Source organism: Schistosoma haematobium, chromosome 1, assembly GCF_000699445.3.
Source record: "Schistosoma haematobium chromosome 1, whole genome shotgun sequence".
Lineage (NCBI taxonomy): Eukaryota > Metazoa > Platyhelminthes > Trematoda > Strigeidida > Schistosomatidae > Schistosoma > Schistosoma haematobium.
In genome coordinates, this window is record NC_067196.1 from 37,414,924 (window position 1) to 37,435,478 (window position 20,555).

The window sequence follows — 20,555 nt, forward strand, 5'->3', positions numbered from 1 at the left end:
CTGTGACCAAAAAAGTAGAAATTTTTAGGACTAAAAGTACTAACAAATACAATGGAAAACAAAGCACTCAGAATAACGACGACAAACTACTTTAGAAACAAAAACGATACTCTAACCGAATACTTTAACTGAAATAAAGTCAGTTGAATTGTAGACAGTAGTCTTGATACGTAATAAACGATCAAAACAATAAAATTTACTCAGCGAGGAAAAATAACGCTCCTATTTAAATAGCGCGGGCAAGTTTGTCCAGGCACATAAGGACTTAGGAATCATTGTTGGCCAAGACTTAAAGACTACTGCACACCGCCATGCAATAGCTGCCCAAGGTTTTAGAACTTTATGGTCAATACGCAGGGCCTTTAGTCACGTCGATGCTAAAACATTTTTGACTTTTTCAGTCAGTCAGTCAGTTACAACGTAGGACCAGGCACATATATGCATAGGTCCAAGTTACTATACCTCATGAGCAAAAAAAGATGAACACCGGATTCATAGGAGTATATAAGTCAATGGTGGTAATATGTAAAAGATTGCATATAAGGATATAGTACAGGAAGAAAGATTTAGTTCGTAGAAAGAAAGATATGAAGTGATTTTGGTCTCTCAGTTCAAGGGAAGACAGAGAGTGCATACATCGACGCCATTGTGATCGATTCTGAGCCACGTCGCAGAGTCTTCAACCAATAGTTTTGATTGTCGCATGGACCCAAATCAAGTAGTTTGCATCCACCAACATGGTTCAGTATAGAAGTTAGTGACTTCAAGCACTGATGTCAAGATTTGGTTTAGCCGCCCCTAACCTAGTTCCAGCCGTCTCCAACACTAGTCAGGGTTGCGAGACGTGGTAATCAGTGTTCAGTCAACTCAACCAACCATCTCAGTTGATGAAGATTCACAACCTCATCAACTGATTTACCATCATTCCCTAATACCATGCGTCTAACCTCACTATTACTTACCCGGTGATCCCACAAGATTCGAGTAATATTTCTGAGACATCTATGATCAAATACTAGTAGCTTACGAGTATCTTCTACTCATAATGACCACGTTTCACAGCCATAAAGTAGGACAAAACGAACTACCGCCCAACATACTCGTCCCTTAGTTGATAAACGGATATTTCGCCTTCGCCACAAGTGATGTAAGTTGACAAAAGCCAAACGGGCCTTCTGAATCCGTGCTGAGATTTCATCAGACACCAACCCGTTACGGCTGATCGGTCTTGCAAGATAAGTGAAGTTGTCCACGCGTTCGATTACTTCACTCGCTATCTATAGTTCAGGTTATGACACTGACCAGTCCTGAAACAACAACTTGCATTTAGAGGGGGAGAAATGCATCCCAAACATTCTGGCATTGTTGCTCAGTGCTACCAAAACACTGCATTTTATCAGCGTCTTCACCAAACAGGACTGTGTCATCTGCGTATTCTAAGTCAATAACTGTACCTCCTAGTACGAGATCGATCTTCGAAAATTTAGTCGACGAGAAAGTTATTTCCATCAGTAGGTCTATGATGAAGTTCAACAAAAATGGAGAAAGTGGACAGCCTTGGCGGACACCATTTGAGGTTGCAAAAGCAGATGACAGTTCGCCATAAGCTCTGACTCGACTAGTAGTGTTCGAGTAAAGAGCCTTCACAATGTTTATGTACTACACTGTACTAGAGCTTGAGGCGACACGATCGCAGTTTTCAAAGTGCTTGGTGATAAATTTGCACTTGGTGTACCTTCATTTTTCTCGCCTTTCAAAACAGAATTTACGAGGACACTCAAAAAATCTTCCACAAGCCCAGAACAATTTACTTGTTAGCGAGTGAAATTCATTACCTTAGCACGTGGTTGAGGCTTCATCCGTCGCATCTTTCAAATGGAAGTTAGATCAACTGAGAGACCACCATTGCCAGGACTAACACAGGCCATCAAGACTCCTGTCCATTCCAACCTGAAACTGAATCTGTTACTGCATCTCGATCAATCTCTTATTCATCTAGGTGTCTGGATTCTGTTTTTTCATGCAAGTCAGTGAAATATCTGTGAAATTAGGTGGGAAGTATGATTTAACGTTTATATACGACTCACAAGTGAATATTCAATGAGTATTCTAACTCTCGCAGACTGTTTTTTCGTGCTGCCGTTCAAGGTTAAAGCTGCGGAGTAGTGTGTAGGACTGTTAATATTTCAGGTTTGGATTCGTGCAGTACGGTCAGTTCTCTTAAAAGGCATATCCTGCAACAAGCTCAAACGACTAGGTATCAAACCACCTCTAATCGATTGGCTTACTTCATACCTAAAAAATCGACACTTTAAGGTTAGGGTTAATTTCACTTTATCTCAGGCTATGGAATGTCCTAGTGGGGTCCCCCAGGGCTCAGTACTAGGGCCTCTTCTCTTCTTGATCTACATAAATGATCTTCCTCAACAGGTAACGTCAGACTTACTACTTTTTGCCGACGACGTGAAACTTTGGAGAGAGATACGCAACCAAGACGATACACAGGCACTTCAGGAGGATCTGACGCGACTTCAAAGTTGGGCAGACGATAACGGACTTACCTTTAACACTTCAAAGTGTAAAGTAGTCCATCTGCGACATGTCGCAAACTACAGTTACAACTTAGGAAACTCCTCTCTAGTAGTATCCCAAGTCGAAAAAGATTTAGGAGTCCTGGTGCCCCATGACTTAAAGTCTTACGCTAACTGTGACAAAAATGCCTTCCGAGCAAACCTTGCACTGGTAACGTTGAAGCGCATTTTTGGACAGTTTGACGGACGAACTTTCCATACAATCTTCAATAGTTTCATCCGTCCCCATTTAGAGTACGGAGACATAGTACTCCCCCCTCACTCCATAAGGACAAGGTCACTTTGGAGCGTATCCAACGGCGAGCTACGAAATCAGTTCGAGGACTCAAATCTAAGCCTTACGAAGAACGCCTCCGTTCACTAGACCTTTACCCACTAGAATATAGGCGTCTTAGAGGTGATTTACTAATGGCTTATAGTATTCTTAACACTTCTGGACATCCTCTTAAACACCTACTTAAGCTTAGTTCGAATAATAATCTAAGGGGTAACACCCAGAAACTGGAAACACAACATAGCAAGACGGAATGTAGACACAACTTCTACTCCTTAAGAGTTGTCAAAAGCTGGAATTCGCTGCCGGCCGAGCTAGTCCAAGCGACTTCTCAGGAGTCCTTCAAGAGGCAACTTGACCTATTCTTAAGGACCAAGGACAGCATCACATTATGATTTACCAATTTCTTTTCCTTTTTTATTGTTAACATACCTAGGTTCCTGCCTGGAGGATTTGGTGATCCCCTGCTACTAGACACGGAAGCCTGTTAAGCGAAAGCTTCTTCTATTCCGTCCACAACCATTTGAACCATTCCTTTCCTAGTGCAGTTCTGTGTCTGGTCTTCTCTTGGATGAGTCAATTTAAGGTGCGGACACCACTGCTTTGAGTAACAGGTTCCAAGAATTGATGACTCGGTGTGAAAACCAGAATGCCACGAGTATTTTGTTCGTTGTTGGCTTTTCTACTCGCCTGAGATGTCCCGATCTAGTGAAAACAAAAAGAGTTGGCGAGACCATAATTTATGTGTGACTTTTGAGCGACGCTAAAAAGACCTTGAGAATGTCTATCTATATACTACGGTTGAATGAGAGTGAGGAATTAGGATTAATATTTACTGCTGATAGTTAGTATTAGGAATTAGATATAGGGTTTACATCACAAACTCAGATCAGCTATAATTCCAAAACTACTTAGCCAAATGAATGGATTAATTTCGCAATAAAATTCAACACCTGTAATATATTGATGTGAAATTCAGTCAAAGCATTGGCTAAAGTTCTCACTGTTTCTACACTATTAGTCAGATACTCTTGTGTTTAAATTTTCTGTTATTTGTATTTTCTTGCTACATAGAAGGTCGTGATACTCAACATAGAGTTCTGCCTTTTCACAGCAAAAACTACTCCACAAATTTAGTGGTAAGTAATTAGCATTATGCCCCTAACTAAAATATTTGAAGGTTCAAGATGAAGTCTAATCCAGACTCACCGATTATTTCAATCAGTCCGAGGCATTATATTCATGTGCTAAACTTGAATACTCATGTCACCTCACTTGTTGTTGGACCTAAAACATATGTTTGCCAACAGGATGAAAAGTGAGTTCGCTTACTATCGACCTATCATTTCTTAGGATTGTTCTCGGACCTGAGGAACTAACTGTCGTCCCGACGATGATGTACTGTGTGATTCGAAACCCTGTTATAACAGACAAAGATGGTGTTCCAGTAGTCGATAAATATGGACAGGTTAAAGTTCGAATGGGTGACGAGGAGTACCGTTTCGCCCAAGACCCTTTCCCATTGTATCCAGGTGAAGCTTTAAAGGATATCGTTAGGCCTCTACCTGTTGTTCTGCCAAACTCGGCACTCAGATTACGAGCCGTTTCGGATTTCGAAGATGGAAACGTTAATCGAATAGCTGGAGAGGAATGGTTGTTTGAAGGACCTGGTAAGTATTTTATTTCCCGGTTGATCAGTGGTTGGTTTGGAAACAATTTATTCGACCTGGATATTATTACCATGGTCGCGGATGTGAAAACTGCCAGAAGCAAGTTTCGGCTGTTTAAAATATTTGACACAACGAGAAAGTATGACGAACGGTTTTGAACTCTTGAAAAATCTGCTTGTCTTAATTACTGATTGAGTAACTGAGTGTTTCAGTCACATTGATTGTTATAGGGTTTCGAATTGTTTTGATCCCTAGCTGTTTGTTCTGTATGTAGAATTGTTAAACGTTTCGCCTTTGTAGTAAGTATATTCCACACATACTGTGACTACATTATATTGACGCATAGATATTCGGATCAAAAGGTGTCATAGTACAGTCTTATGTTAAGCTAATTACTCATCCTACATACAAGATAAATTTAATTGTGTACAGGAGCGCTGGTGTACAGCTTTTTCCAGACTCTACTCACTTTTGCTCGTCGAAGTTAGGTGGCATGTGTCTAGTGAAAAGATTCACTTTCTGTAGACCAGAAGAAACCTGAATTGCCTGGTAATTTATTGTGGGTTCGGGAACTCGTGGTTATTAAATGTGATGACTAGATTAACCATCTGTCAATCACCAACTCAACTTTTCTAGAATACACTAAATCTTGGGAAGTATTACTTTGGTACAGTTATCGGCCTTTGATTACCAGACAGTGGATTCTCTGAGGTGGACAAGTCGCATCACAAATTCTTGATAACTGTCGACAGTAGCTAGATCCTGCTTACAATTAGTTTAGTTGCCTTTGTGTCTGTTTTTATTTGAACTTGTTAAGACGGTGTATCGAACTTAGTTGAGGTGCTATAAATTAGGAGTTGTACATGCTTCCATATGACTTTTAAAATTGCTGCTATCAAAGTTCGTGTTTTTTATATATGTTTTGACCATATGTAAGTGAAAGAAAACAAACTGACTCCATTTAAATATTTAAATAAACTTGTTTTATTCATGTAGTTGGTATAACTTGTATGTGGATTTCTTTTGTTTTCCTCTGTAGGTACCTATTACCCTAGAAAAGAGGTTGAAATCATAAAATGCGAGCAAGCCAAAGTAATTCTTGTCAACTCTGCTCTTGTAATGGAGGCCACGAAAGACTGCGTCGATCGAGGTGGTGTTCCTCGTGTTTACGGTGAACGATGGTTAGTGACGACACCAGGTGCATACCTCCCTGGTGTCTGTGAGCAAATTGTCGACGAACGCAAAGCGATTACACTAACAGACAGAGTACGTGAACTATTAGGTAACCTTTTGTAACTAGCTATTTTCTGATTGCTCATATTCTGGTTGTATACTTCACCAAGTTGTGGTAATGAGACTAAAATTAGTCGGTGTAAACCTGTGTAGACGTGATTACTGGTCAGAAGAGTAAATTTCTGTATATTTGTTTATGAAACTACTGTCCACAGAATGAGATATTCTTTGCTTATTATTATATATTACTGACTTTTGTGATGAGTATGACATCATGTTATTCTTTTCTATTTGTCCGAGTTTGAGTTGTCCCGTTGTTGGTGTTCAGGACTGCAATAGATCAGTCTCTCTAGCATATATGCCTCCTGACCAGATTGGCTTTATATTGGAACTAAGTCACGAGCGTTTTAAATCTGATGAGTCCCAAATGAGAAGGAATGTGCATTCTGGATTCTGTTACTAGGCGTTACCAAACACTGTTATTGTTTTTAAACCGATGCAAAACGGTGATGAATCTGTTCCTCTGTTTAACCAACTTATAAAACGTATTACAGAAATCTAAAAGCTATCGACATAATGTATTTGCAGATATACATTCTATAATTATTTACATGTATCGGATTTCGTGCGCTTCGCGTTAGAAGGTTATGGTAATGACTTCACGCAAACCAAACGGAATGGAAAAGATAGTGGTTTGAAAATCAAAGCTTAAGTCGTACGAAGTCTGCCATCTCTTCAATCATGCACAGGCTTTTATTTGACGTTGTAGAACAGTTACTGTTCGTCGGTGTTCCTCCAAAAGTAGACAAAGATTATCAAAGTTTGTATAAAAACAATGACTAAACAATGGTCTCAACTTTCAAACGTACTTTCAAGTAAAGATACCCGACGTGAAGGCCTTTAAATTAGAATTGGTGTTTTGTTTGTTGACACCCCGTATGTTACATAGGTAATGTATTGTGTATTTGACTGAATGATATATAGGTCTGTGCATGCCTTTGTTCGACAACGTGGGGCCAAGACTGTACGGACAGTTATAATGCTTCTAAAATTATGTATCGGTTTGACAATTGAATATTTTATTTAGTCAACGTTATTATTCATTTTCAGCGAGCGATATGTGTCAAAGCTGTTAAGTCTCATTGTGACAAGTTCGGGAAATATCGCAAAGCTGGTGAAGAGTGGTTAATTACACATGAAGATGCGGAGTATCACATTTGCAGCGCACTTGAGGAGTTTGTGAAAGAGGTTGATGTTACAATCCTACGTGTCCATCAGTTTTGTGTGGTAGTCAACCCTTGGGATGAGAACGGTGTTCCTCAGTTAGGGAGAAAATTATTAGTACGTGGTGAGAAGTCATTCTTTCTGAGACCAGGAGAGTATTTGGAAACGGGAGTTCAAGATGCTTATATTTTGCAGAACGACGAAGGCCTTATTCTTCGAGCTAAAGAACAGTTTGTTGACGATATATGTGGGGACGCTATATCTGAGGGGGACTCTGTAAAGCAGAAATGTGTAAGTTTCTAATTTGTATTGTCAACCAGGTCTATTTGTTCTAATATTTACCTCACTTAAAATGGTCATAAGTCTAGAAAAGTTTAAACACCAATTTGAATTTGTGGTTTGTTGTTTTGAATAGTTAATGAGGAATTGGATGTTGACTTTGCATGTGTTGCGTGTCAGTGAAACTATAGTCTGTTCACTTTACTGGATTGCGGTTCTTGGTGTTGATAAATTGGTTGCATATCTCCTACGTAATTTGTTGACTCAATCGATGCTAGGGCTGACTAGGAGAAAGGACAATTCATATAAGAGCATAGTGCTAATAATTAAGGTAACGTGTGCGTATGTTACTATGTAGAGTTGTGCCTCATATGTAGAAAGATTTGATTGTTCGAATTTGAGTTGGAATTCCACCAGCCAAGTAGCTTAATAAGCATTTTTACAAAACAATGTGACTCAAGTCTGAGTATATGAACTTGTACTTGATTATTAAGTCACATGGAACTTAGATTTCCAGTAGTATGAGACTTGATTAGTAAAATTCCTTATTATTAGTATATTGTTTGGCTTCGCGATGTAGTTTATGGAACGCAATATGCGAAGACAAGTAACTTTAGCATACGGAGTTCTCGAGCTCGTCTGGTGATCGAATATTTACGAATGGCGGAGATTCAACATGTTAGTCCTGCCATTTCGGTGTTTTAATATTCATGAAATTTATATTTATTTATTTGAACACATGAATATTGGTACAAGAGAGCGCCAATATATATGCGCCACACAAAACAATGAGAATTCGAAGAGATTGGAGTAAGGTAGTGTGGTAGTAACGACGGAACGAAAAGGTACAATCAGAAGAAATCTTTCAGGTAAAGGAGACACAACCACTTTTTATGAAGAAAGTAAAAGAAGGTTACAGCAGGATCGCCACTGGCTTCTATTCTGAGCCATATCTGATAACGTCTCTAGCCACTGTGTTGCACCATCTCTCAGACCCCAACCAGGGAGTCGTGAAGGACCAACAGAAGCCAGTCCTTTGCAGCTTTCTTTCATACCACGACACCATGTCATGCACTGACCACCTCTCCGCTTCTTCCAACCAGTCCCAGAGTCGGCAAATAATGCACGACGTGGAATTCTCTGGGACGACATTCGGAGAACATGTCCAAGCCACCGAAGTCAGTGTTTCAAGATGGTGACACCAATTGAATTATCATCTCTGTGCCCGAACACACGATGCCGGACCTCTGCATTACTGACATGGTGTTGCCACTGAATGTCAGCAATCCTTCGGAGACAGCGATGATCGAACACAGAGAGTCGTCTAACGTCCTCAACTCGGAGAGGCCAGGTTTCACAAGCATAGAGCAAAACTGCTCTCACCGACGCGTTGTAGATCCGGCCTTTTACAGCCAGACTAACATCACGAAGGCGCCAAAGGTGGCCCAGATTGGCATAAGCCGCTCTGGCTTTCACTATTCGTGCATTGATCTCATCACTCACACCCCCACCAGCACTTATGCAGCTACCCAGATACACGAACTTCTCAACTACTTCTATCTGCTCACCATCCAGAGTGAGTACAGGATTAGAATCCTGCCAGTCTTGTAGAAGTACTTTGCACTTCGAAGGTGCAAAGCACATACCATACCTACGGACACTGATTGCCAACTGATTAAGTGCGGATTGCATGCCTTGGGCATTATCGCACAGTAGGACAATATCGTCCGCATACTCAAAGTCGAGAAGTCTTTCTCCAGGCAACAGATCCACACCACCATTACTTACATTCATCAGAGCTGTTTCCAGAATGTCATCGATGGCAAAGTTGAAGAGGAATGGTGAGATTGGGCAACCCTGCCTAACCCCACTGCTCGAATGGAACAATGGAGAGAGGTGGTTGTATGCCCTCACTCTGCCTGAGGTGTTTGTATATAGGGCTTTTAGGATGTTAATAAACTTCTCAGGCACACCCTTCTTCAATAGACAATCCCAGAGAACAGTCCTATCCAACGAATCGAAGGCAGCCCTGATGTCAAGAAACACTACGATTGTTGGCCTTTGAAAAGTATGGCGGTGTTCTAACATTTGGCAGAGGGTGAAGATATGATCAATACATCCTCGACCAGAACGAAACCCAGCCTGCTCCTCTTGAGTCAATCTTTCTCGGGTTTTGAACAGCCTACGAAGAATGACGGAAGCCAATAGTTTGGACGCAATCGGAAGTAAACTTATCCCCCGATAGTTGTTATAGGAACGACGTGAACCCTTTTTTGAAGATAGGGACAACTATCGACTCATTCCATGACGTTGATACACACTCTAGTTCCCAAACCTTTGTAAACAAAGTCGTCAATTCCTTAGTCAAAAAGTCACCACCATCTTTAAAAAGAGCCGGAGGTAAGTCATCTGGGCCAGGTGATTTGTAACGCTTCAAGAGTTGGAGTTCCTTGCGGACTTCCTCCTCATTTGGTGGATCAGTCGTCACCGGCCATGGAGGGCAGGCCAGTCTGACCGATGTTGCCGGAGCAGCAGGCCAGTTGAACTGCCCTTCAAAAAATTCTGCCCATCGTCCAAGACGTCGATGGATGTTAGTGATTGGCATCCCATCATCCTCGCAGATTGTTTCACTCACACGACTTCTTGCTGCCAGTGGCTCGGATGAGCTGGAAGAGCTTCCGGTAGTTACCAGATGCAGCTGCTGCTTCCAGCTCATTAGCACGCATCGACCACCAGGCTTCTCGGTCCTTACGCAAGCTTTGCCCAATTTCCTTACGTAACATCCTTCATTTATGGTCAAACTCACGGTCACCAGGAGTAGACCGTCGGGCTTCAATGAGTTGTAAGGAACCTGAAGAAACCCAGTGCTTAAAAGCGGGACGTTTCGCAAACCCACAACTGACTGTACCCGCCATTTTCATGGCGTCATGCAATTGGAACCAATGCTGATCTATACTTTTCGGTGGAGTGGTAGCTAGCCTAGAGGCTAGCTCGGTTCGATACTTACTTGCAACAGAAGTTGCAACCAGCTTGCTAACATCAATCTTTTGGTGGTGGTCACTTCGTTGGCCACTGAAAAGTAAGGCAAGATTGGCGCAGACCAAGGCATGGTCAGAGTCCAGATAGGTACTCCAAAAGGAGCGGCAGTCTTGTACACAACCACGCCAGCGGTAGGTGATCGCGATGTGATCAATCTGAGTCCAGGCTTGAGATGCAGAGGGAGGACGCCAGGTGGCACATCGGCGATGACTGTGCCGAAAGTTAGTGCTAGCCAGAAACAGGTTGTGGTCTGTGCAAAGTTGCAGTAGACGGTCCCCGTTATCTGACCTGCGACCAACGAGTCCCCATCGGCCACCTAAACGACCCTCTTCTGTGCCTAGACGCCCGGCCTGAGCATTCAAGTCTCCGGCTAGTACTACAATATCTGTCGAACGCACTTTCTGGAGAAGAACAGATAACTGGTGGTAAAACTCATCCTTGATTGCATCCGGGCTGCAATCTGTCGGGGCATAGGCGGAGATGACGAAAAGACATCGTTTCTCACGCCGATTTCTTCTCACTTTGATGGAACTTTCTAATCTAACAGCACATAACCGACTGTTAATGGGGATCCAATCGACTAGTGCTGCCTCAGCTCTAGCGCTTAGTGCGACACCAACGCCAGCAAGACCAGACGAAGATGCCACAGGGTACCCGGATAAGCGCACGCAAAACAAGCTTTTCGAAGCAACAGATGGAGATCGAATTTGTAGTACTTCTCCAGAGTCTTGAATACGGGTCTCGGATAGACAACAAACCTCAATATTAAGACTTTCCAAAGACATAGCCAACCCTATCTGTTGTCCGACCTGCATAAATGTGCGAACGTTGAAGTCATCCAGTTTGAATGGTGCACGTGGTTTCAGAAAAACTGCTTCAGTCCTCGTATTCGGTGGTAACATACAATTTTCAACCGGACAGTGACTCGAGAACGTTTAGATACAGTCGAATTTCCACCAAAGACGAGCCGCTGTATAAGTATAAAAGAGGGTGAATAATGTGGGAAATAATAATAATAATAATAATAATAATAATAATAATAATAATAATAATGACAATAATAGTAGTAATAATAATAATAATAGTATTAATAATGACAATAATTGTAATGATAATAATCTGAATCAATTGTTTGTTTTTCAAAGCGAGAAAGGTAATTTCCATAGGCATAAAGAGTTCATCAATTTGTGTGTGGGCTGTGATACTACCCGGGTGCCCAAACCGAAGCAGGTGGTTATCTTAGGGGGCCACTCCCCGAGCCTTTGACCTAAAGGTCTAACCCACAAGGCAGTGGAGCATCGTAAGGAGATGCAGTCCCATGGTAGCCGGTGACCAACGATTGGTTCATACGCCATTTGTTCCCGCAGGATACTGGAGCCAGCCCATGTGCACCATTGTTTTGGAGTCCGGTTAAAGCGCCGGACATTCGCTTTTCGTCCTCTCATTTTCGTAAACAACACCCCCGCCACGAGAAGGCAATGAGTAGGACTTCCCTGGCAGAGGCTGTATACGCGTGGCCGTGTGAGAGTATTTCGAGAGGGAGAGCGGACTCTCCCCACTCTCGGCCGTACCAGGGCATTCAGGGGGCGAACTCGCCTTTTCAAGATGTTATTGTTGTGTTTATTTTGCTGATCCAGTTCGAATCAATCCACTTATTATTTTCCCGTTCGTTATGATTGTTTCCTCTCTTCAGTGAGCGCTAATTTATTAAAGAAATATTTATTATTTGGTAGAGATGTTTACCCTGCTAAGTTGAATACTACCATACTTAGTGTTTTGATTTTATTTAACACCTCACTGGTTTTAGATACGTCGTCCTGGTGATCGGTGGATGTTACGTGGACCCATCGAATACATACCTCCTGTTGAAGTGGATGTGATAGACCGTCGTGATGTAATTCCTCTCGATTGTAATGAAGGGATCTATGTTCGTAATATGCAAACAGGACAAGTTCGTGCTGTTATTGGTGAAGCTTATATGTTAAATCAAGATGAAGAATTATGGGAGAAGAAACTCCCACCCGAGGTTGTTCAGTTGCTGGAAAGTAATATTGACCCATTTGCTGACCGCGGAGTTCGATCTTCTCCAGATTCAGTTAACCGTCTTGACCCAACTCGTGTAGTTACTTTCCGTGTTCCACACAATGCTGCAGTTCAAATTTATGACTATAAAAATAAAAGGGCAAGAGTCGAGTTTGGACCAAATTTAGCTATGTTAGGACCGGATGAACAATTTACTCGTTTGAGCCTGAGTGGTGGGAAACCGAAGAAACCGAATGTGATTAAAAGTCTATGTTTACTGTTAGGTCCAGATTTTTGTACCGATGTTGTAATTGTTGAAACTGCGGACCATGCTCGCTTGTCTTTGCAACTATCGTACAATTGGGTGTTCGATGTCTCTCCATCATGCAGTGCAGCCGATGCTGCTAAGTTATTTTCAGTACCTGATTTTGTTGGAGATGCTTGTAAAGCTATTGCATCTCGTGTTCGTGGCACTGTTGCATCTGTCCAATTCGATGATTTTCATAAGGTAAGGTTTATCATTTTACAGTCTAGTGATTTTATTAGATCAGTACACTGATCATATTGCAAATTTATGCAGGTGGATGAAGCCTCAATTAATCGTCAATCGTTTAGGTGCCTTCTCACGAAATTCTCGTAGCAACTGTATACGTTTTGTTAGAGACATTATTAGTTACTGCGATATCTAAATGAAGGATTGATTTGTGGTGTTAAGTTGTAGTGTGATTGTGACTCTTAGTGATAAGAGAGTGATATGACCAAACTTCATGCAACAACATATATGCTTTACACCCTTTGTTAGCATGTTGTCGCGGACGAGAGCTATTCAGAAACGTTTAGTAAACATATCTTAGAAACTTGACTGAGTTTTTCGGAGGTGGGAAGATGGACAGCAACAACGTACAATGTAGTACGAATGAATATCTATTCAATTACTATCGAATACATACACACAGTGAGAATAAATAAACGAGTAACAAGTAGTTGGAGGAAAGATAGTAATACCAAGTGTAGTAGGAAACTGAAAGAAAGACAAGTAGAATGGTTGAGTGAAAATCTAGAATAGTTTGTTGTTCAGAATCTATGGAAAGTTAAAGTATGATAGAATGTGTGGTACTGATACTGATACCGATATAGAGCGATGTCGTTTAAATTCTTCACCGACTAATAGCATTTGTTCAGTGCATTTGTACTTGGACGTCAGTACCTAGTTATACAATTGTGCTCCTATTTTAACCAGCATAGCACAGCAATGTATTCAGTGAACATGCATTACCTATAACAAAGCAATTCAATCAATGAATGTGCACAATGTCATCAGAATTGCTCACCTGGCTCTGTTACTGTAAATTTGCAATGATTTGAAAAGAACCTTGGTTGGACACTTTAAGGCAACTTGTTTCTTTCACCTTCTGGAGTCATAATCTTCACTCTTAAAGTGATACAGCCAGACCAGATCATTTTGCTGTAGATTTGCACTTTTGCATAATGCATGCGGTACTTAAAGACCGTATCAAAATTCATTATTCAATGTGTCAGCGATTTGTGCTTTGTGATGTAGTTGGTGAGTGTCATATCTTCATGTTGAATTAGCTACTTACGGTTAGAATTTCAGCATCTATTTTTGAATGTGTGATGCTTGAGTTGAAGAATCTTCGTTCCAAAATGCTCAAAATACCATGGTTCAATGCAGACTAGTAAGGACAAGTCTGAGAGCCAGTAAAATTTACTTGAAATCCAATCTCTTATTCGAAATAAACATACTTAGTGGTGTTGTACCATTTAATAAGAAACTTAAAGTTGACCATGAGTATTACATAGGTCAGTTATTTATGTAGTTGAGTTAAAGCTTCTGTTTCTCAATGACTACTGTTTTGTATCTCCATCCTAGAAAGTGTACCGAGTTGTAACAAAATGTGTCACATGAACTGTGTAGAATTTTATGGAGAGAGGAGTCATTGTGATTCCCAGAAAGTTTGTTAAATGATGTATTATTCTTTCCACTTTCAATATTCACATTGCGTACCACCATACTTGTTTCTCAAATATAGAATGGAGTAGTAAGAAGATTCCTTCATCAAAATGATCTGGTTGGTTTACAGTAAGATAAATTTTGGTGATGAAGAATAAGAATTGAATCAGTAAGTCACCCAGCTACAACGTAGGACCAAGCACATATATGCATCGGTCAAGTAATTGTATTTGAAGAGAGACGTAGTTCTGGAGAATCGTTCAAAGTAGTTACTCGTCAACACGATGTTATTCTGACTTTAATGGGTGTATATTGACGGTAGATAGGTCACAGCTACAGTGATGGTTGTCAGCTGAGGACATCTTAAAGATCAGGACTTTCTATGAGAATAGAAAATGGTTCATTCAGTGTTTTGTTTAAGGAAATTAGTGGTAAGCCGCAAAAGTTGCTCAAAATTCGTGCGTTAACGCTAAAACACCACCAGTGTCTGAGTACGAAATTAGTGTAATCATACGGGTTTTGTTTCGGTGGGGAGCCTTATACCTCTACTGCCAGTTAGATTTTTTAAAGAAAGGTATGGTGGTTTTGTGAACTAGATTTTGGTACTGTAAGTGTTGATTACTGATTTCGAGCCTCAAGAGAAACTTCAATACTAGCCGGGACTTGGTTAGATCTGATTGATGAGTCCCCATGTAGGCGGAAACACTGTCATGAACCATACTCGTTTCTTCTATATTTTTATTTAGCACTCATCACGAATTATTCGTGCCTCCGTATTCGGATTGGATGAAGCTGGAAAGGTTCGGGATCGAATAGTTTTTCCTCAAAATAACCTGCATATTACAAGCGTGGATGTACAGTCTGTGGAGCCAGTGGATCAACGAACTCGGGATTCGTTGCAGAAGTCAGTCCAACTTGCCATTGAGATAACGACCAATTCGCAAGAGGCAGCTGCACGGTAAGCAAGCTGCATTCGTTTTGGAAAATATTTTGAACTGTTTAGTCATGTGTACAATACTCGTAAAGGTGTGCATGAAGTCAGTAGTGTTAGTCGGTTAAGTTTTCTTTACAATATAACGTGTTTCCACTGTTTCTTTTCCCCGGTTTATAGTGTATAGTTGATGTGTAATGGGGCATTACCTTTGTCTGTTTTGAAAATTTCATTTCGAGTATGAATACTAGGGGTAAGGTATTTAATTGTCATGCTGAGAACCGGGAATGAAGTTTTCGATAGTGAAGTTTATTCTGTGGTATTGTATTTTAGTCACGAAGCGGAAAGACTCGAACAGGAAGCCAGAGGTCGGTTAGAGCGTCAAAGAATTGAGGATGAAGCGGCTGCTGAACAAGCCAGGCGTAATTTGCTTGAAATCCGAGTGCAACTGGCTGCACTGGAAAGTAGTAGTCAAGCGAAGGCCGAAGCAGAGAGTCGAGCTGAGGCGAATCGTATTTCCAGTCAAGCTGCAGTGGAAGAAGCTAAACTTCGAGCAGAAGCCTTATCTATTGAAACGGTGAGGATGTTTGCAGTTACATTTTCAATTTGTTTTCTCTATCTACAATTGCGACTCAAATTTGTGAGAATATTTGTGTTAGTCTTGTTATAGTTTCTGACATGATAGTAAGTGGATGTAATGAAAACTTGTTCGATGTTAGATTGAATTATATATCGTGAAAGACTGATTTCGTTCGAGTTTCAGCTCATAAACATTATACATGGATTTGTTACATGCACTTGTAATGAAACTCAACGTGATAAACTGATGAAGAGACTTTGAAACAATAATTATTGTTCAGTATTCATAATTTGTCATTGTGTTTCAACACATTCAGTGCGACATAGTCAGTCAGTCAGTCAGCTACAACGTAGGACCAGGCACGTATATGCATCGGTCCAAGTTGCCATACTTCATTAACACAACAAGATGGACACCGGATTCATAAAAGTAGTTAATACAGAGGTGGTAATATATAAAAGAAAGATTGCAATAAGGATATAGTACACGAAGAGAGATTTAGTTCGTAGAAAGAAACATATGAAGCAATTTTAATCTCTTAGTTTAAGGGAAGATAGAGAGTGTATACACCGACGCCATTGTGATCGATTCTGAGCCATATCACCAAGAGTCTCCAACCATTGGTTACGACAGTCACGCGGACCCCACCCAGGTAGTCTGCATCTACCAACATGGCTCAGACTAGAAGTTAGTGACTTCAAGCACTGATGCCACGTTTTGGTTTGGCCGCCCCTAACTTTCTTCCAACCATCCCGAACAACGGTTAGCATTGCACGTCGTGGTAATCGGTATTTGGGCATACGTAACACGTGGCCCAACCATCTCAGTCGATGAAGATTCACAACCTCATCAACTGATTTACCATCATTCCCTAACACCTTGTGTCTAACCTGACTATTAATTACCCGGCGATCCCAGCAGACGCCAGCAATATTTCTAAGACATCTGTTGTCAAATAAGTGCGACATAGAGACTAAGAATGTAGCCAGATAAACACGTCAAATGTCTGCTGGTCGGTGAGAGATGTAACACGAATGACCTACGTTTTTAGACAATCGTATGGTGAGTCTGAATCCGGTTTAAAAATGACGTCAGGCACATGTTCAGTAATGTCATCCGGCAGCAATGAGTTTGCGTAACTAAATTTCGTGCTCTGACTTGTGATTCTGTTTGTAAAAAAGCTTTCTAAGCGTGCAAACCGGAGTTGTGTTTCAACACATCCAGTGCGACACAGAGACTGGGAATGTAGCCGGATAAACACCTCAATAATAAAATGAGGAAATATAGTAGTAGAATGTAATGAGAGGAGAGAAGGAATGACATAAAATGTATTTGCAGAATTGCTGTCACGTTTTGTTTTTATTGTCGACGTTTGAGAACATAAGGAAGCTGAACTGGCAGTTAAATTTCATAGGGTAATCATATCCTCATTGTTTTTGAAGATTTCTTAAATTTTCCAAACAATATTCTTTACAAATGTAATCTCTGGGATTTCATGTACTCAAATTACTGGAAATACCGAAGTTGATTTATGGTTAGCGGTCTAAAGCGACCTCTACCATTAGTAGACATATCCCCGTATTCTACAATTAGACCACATGTGAATAATCCTACAGTATGATAATAATGATTGTAGGACGCATTGGTGCTTCGAAAGTTTTCCACTTATGGATGTCAGATCTAATCTTCCCTATCCCGATATCTCAATCATTGATCGTATTGTTTTATGAATCTAAACAATATTTTCAGAATGCAGAATTAGAAAGACTCAAATTGGCTCGAGCTGCAGAGATCGCCTATATCAAGGAAAAGAATGAATTAGCTCTAAAGTATAAGGAAGACGAAACAGAAATCGAGAAATCGCGTTTCATTTCAATGGTGAATGCATTAGGTGCAGATACACTACGTGCAATGGCAACAGCCGAATCAGACCATAATCTGAGCATGTTGAACGCTTTGGGCCTACAAAGTACATTAATTACAGATGGGACGACACCAGTGAATTTGTTAACTACCGCTCATGGTTTAATTGGTTCAGTGTTTGAAGGTTCTTCTCGTAAACGTGCTTCAGAGGTTTCAGGCAACGTAGATGGAAAATGAAGCTCAATCGATATTTACTGTTTGCATTCATGAGTTTTGCTTTAATCTATTTCTTTATACTTGCTTGATTTTTTAATGTATTGTTTCAGCATACTTTTTTCATGGTTGGCTGTGACGATTTCTTCAAATGAATACTTAATAAAATATGTGATACTTGTGCTATCCAAAGTGTGTTTTTTATTTATCATGTTTCTACTTGTATTAGTTTTGCTGTTGTTCAGAATATAATTGAGTGTTTCACAAGCAGCAAAAGATTGTCAGGGTGAACATACGCTTTCACAAAATATATATTAGATAGACATAGTTTCAACTACTCATTTTTAACCAGTGTATAGTGTATTAAAACTGCTTGATGGGTTGAATTAGCATGAGGATTGTGTTAATAGTCAGTTGTGGAACTTTGAAGAATTGGATCAGTCAGTAATAACCGATGTTTGTTCTGAGACAAATATACAAGTGACCTAGTAGCCACATCACATCAATACAATTAACTGGAATGGACCAGTTTGAAATCAAATGAGTCGGATCAATAATAGTATTATCATTGGTGGTAAGGTATATTAAACAACAAGAATGCCGTTCAGAAAGACTGAAGGAGATTAGGTAGTTGATGGTGTATGATACAATTGCAAATGTAAACCTAGCGACCGATAGCATTGAAAGGATGTACAATTAAAGTGACCTTGACACGGTTGAAAATTCTTAAGGCGATAAATATGTAACTCATCTAATTAGCTTACATGATTTAGGAGCATATTGCGACTCATTGGAGGTTATTCTTACGCTTGCTCAGAGATTTATTTTGGTCATATGATTGTGAAAATTGCTCTGACTACAAATTTCAAACAATCAATCGACAGTTGAAATAATTGGTGTACAAAATGATTACATGTGTTGTAATGACGAACCTTGATTTCTGCAGAGAGCTGAGTTATTTGTTGGGGTTTCAGATCAGATCGCACATAATCATATATTTATTTTGAAGAAACCCAGCGTGAGGGGATCTTTTGTTGTAGGAGTCGGTTGGAAGAAAGCTACAGGTTTTCAAACCAAGACATGGGATTAGTTCATGTACTCATTGATAATTGGATTAAGCCATGTTAGTAGGTTCAAACTCGTTCTTTGGCATACGTTCGTTGACCGGGATCAAGGTTGGAGGCCTGTGTGGGTTGACTCGGATAAGGTTACAGTGAAACATATGCATTCAATATTTATCTTTCTTTTGATCTTGAACTTTAAAATGATCTTATACCGTTTATTATACAGTCTCATTTATTCTTGTCGGACCATGTTGTTTAAGCCCGATATTTTCTACTATTACTGATACTATCACTCATTCTACCATTCGTATTCATCTTGGCAGTTTCATCTGGTGGTGCCTAAATGATTTATGGACTTGAACCGATGCAGGTATTTGCCAAATTCTACATTGTCTATGACTGACTATCTTACAGTCGATGAAAATCAATGAACAGGAAATTTAATTTATTAAGAGATCACTTCAAAACATAAATAAAGCAAAATTTGCAACTTGTATCACTCAATATATTTAACAATAATGGTATGTATAACATTCACTGTCACTATTGATAATAAGTCTGGATTGATCCATTAGAACAGATGGGATATCAATGTTAGTTATCGATGAAATGAATGACAATAACTTTTGCAGGTTAGAAACGTTAACAGGAAATTATTATCCGTCAAGATGGAACTACATCGTTCAAATGGTGACAATGTCAACACGAATATACAAACATTGAGTGAGACAGGAGAGGCACGAATGCAAGCGACCTCAGTGGAGACGGAACGATAAAGATGCTAAGTGTTTCAAGATAGATGCAGAGTGAATTTATGCATGCAATTATGATTGATAAGAAGCGATGATTGTTAGTAGCTCAGTCATCCTATGCTGTCCTTATCGGATTTCGATTGTAGTATTTTTGACCGACTAACTATTGATGTATAATTTTGGATGGTAAGTAACGGTTCGATTACACGAAATTCATCGCGCACTTATTTAACAGAATGAGTTGTGATAATCAGGATTATTTGAATTATAGTACGAACTAAGAATCACAGAAATAACGTAATAGGATCAAGAAGTACTAGATAACCACAAACGAATGTACTGTATTTACAATTCGAAATGAAGCATTCAACAAGTACAAAGTAATCATTAGTTCATTGAAACACCACATGAGTGTAATCGTGAAATGTTTATGGTTTGTAACTTGTTGTTTAATGTAGAACTAAACGAATAATGAAACGAAATCATCATACCGATGAGATGTATGTACATGGAGAAAGAAATCAACTACTCTTTCTCACAACTGAATTTAACCAGCATGTAGTGCCAGCGAAATGTCACTAATCCCTGTCAAGGTCAAGGAAGACCAAAGCGCATCAGTTAATCGTATGCCATGGACTGGCCCATGTGTTGGGGGTCTTACTTTCACTAGTATCTACTTTAAATATATTTGTGTAATAACGTCCTTTGTATTGTAAAGTCTTCAAAGCATCTATAGGAACTTGGTACGTCTATGGGGCAATCCAGATAAGGTGGTGACCGCCAGGTGTGATGCCGTCGTTAGCTTGTTTGTCACACCATTCCCGTCTAATTCTAATAGGCCCCCAATC

At 40.1% G+C, this 20,555-nt stretch overlaps 1 protein-coding gene across 1 annotated transcript; it reads left to right on the forward strand.

The window, feature by feature from the left end:
* Positions 1–2,136: 2,136 nt before the first annotated feature.
* On the forward strand, positions 2,137–19,519 carry MS3_00009274 (uncharacterized protein). The gene is made up of 10 exons (XM_051217626.1): positions 2,137–2,257; positions 3,940–4,004; positions 4,046–4,183; positions 4,219–4,535; positions 5,575–5,801; positions 6,879–7,283; positions 12,118–12,840; positions 15,051–15,262; positions 15,569–15,812; positions 17,565–19,519. Exons 3-10 carry the CDS (start codon positions 4,053–4,055, stop codon positions 17,913–17,915), a joined length of 2,610 nt encoding a protein of 869 aa, XP_051073950.1. The 5' UTR covers positions 2,137–2,257; positions 3,940–4,004; positions 4,046–4,052; the 3' UTR covers positions 17,916–19,519.
* Positions 19,520–20,555: the final 1,036 nt, after the last annotated feature.

Excerpts from the sequence above, each read along its gene's own strand:
- MS3_00009274 (XM_051217626.1), top strand. The coding sequence starts at position 4,053 with ATGAAGTCTAATCCAGACTCACCGATTATTTCAATCAGTCCGAGGCAT. Across the intron at positions 4,184-4,218 it reads GTTTGCCAACAGGATGAAAA|GATTGTTCTCGGACCTGAGG; the intron begins GTGAGTTCGCTT and ends ATCATTTCTTAG. Across the intron at positions 12,841-15,050 it reads AATTCGATGATTTTCATAAG|CACTCATCACGAATTATTCG; the intron begins GTAAGGTTTATC and ends ATTTTTATTTAG.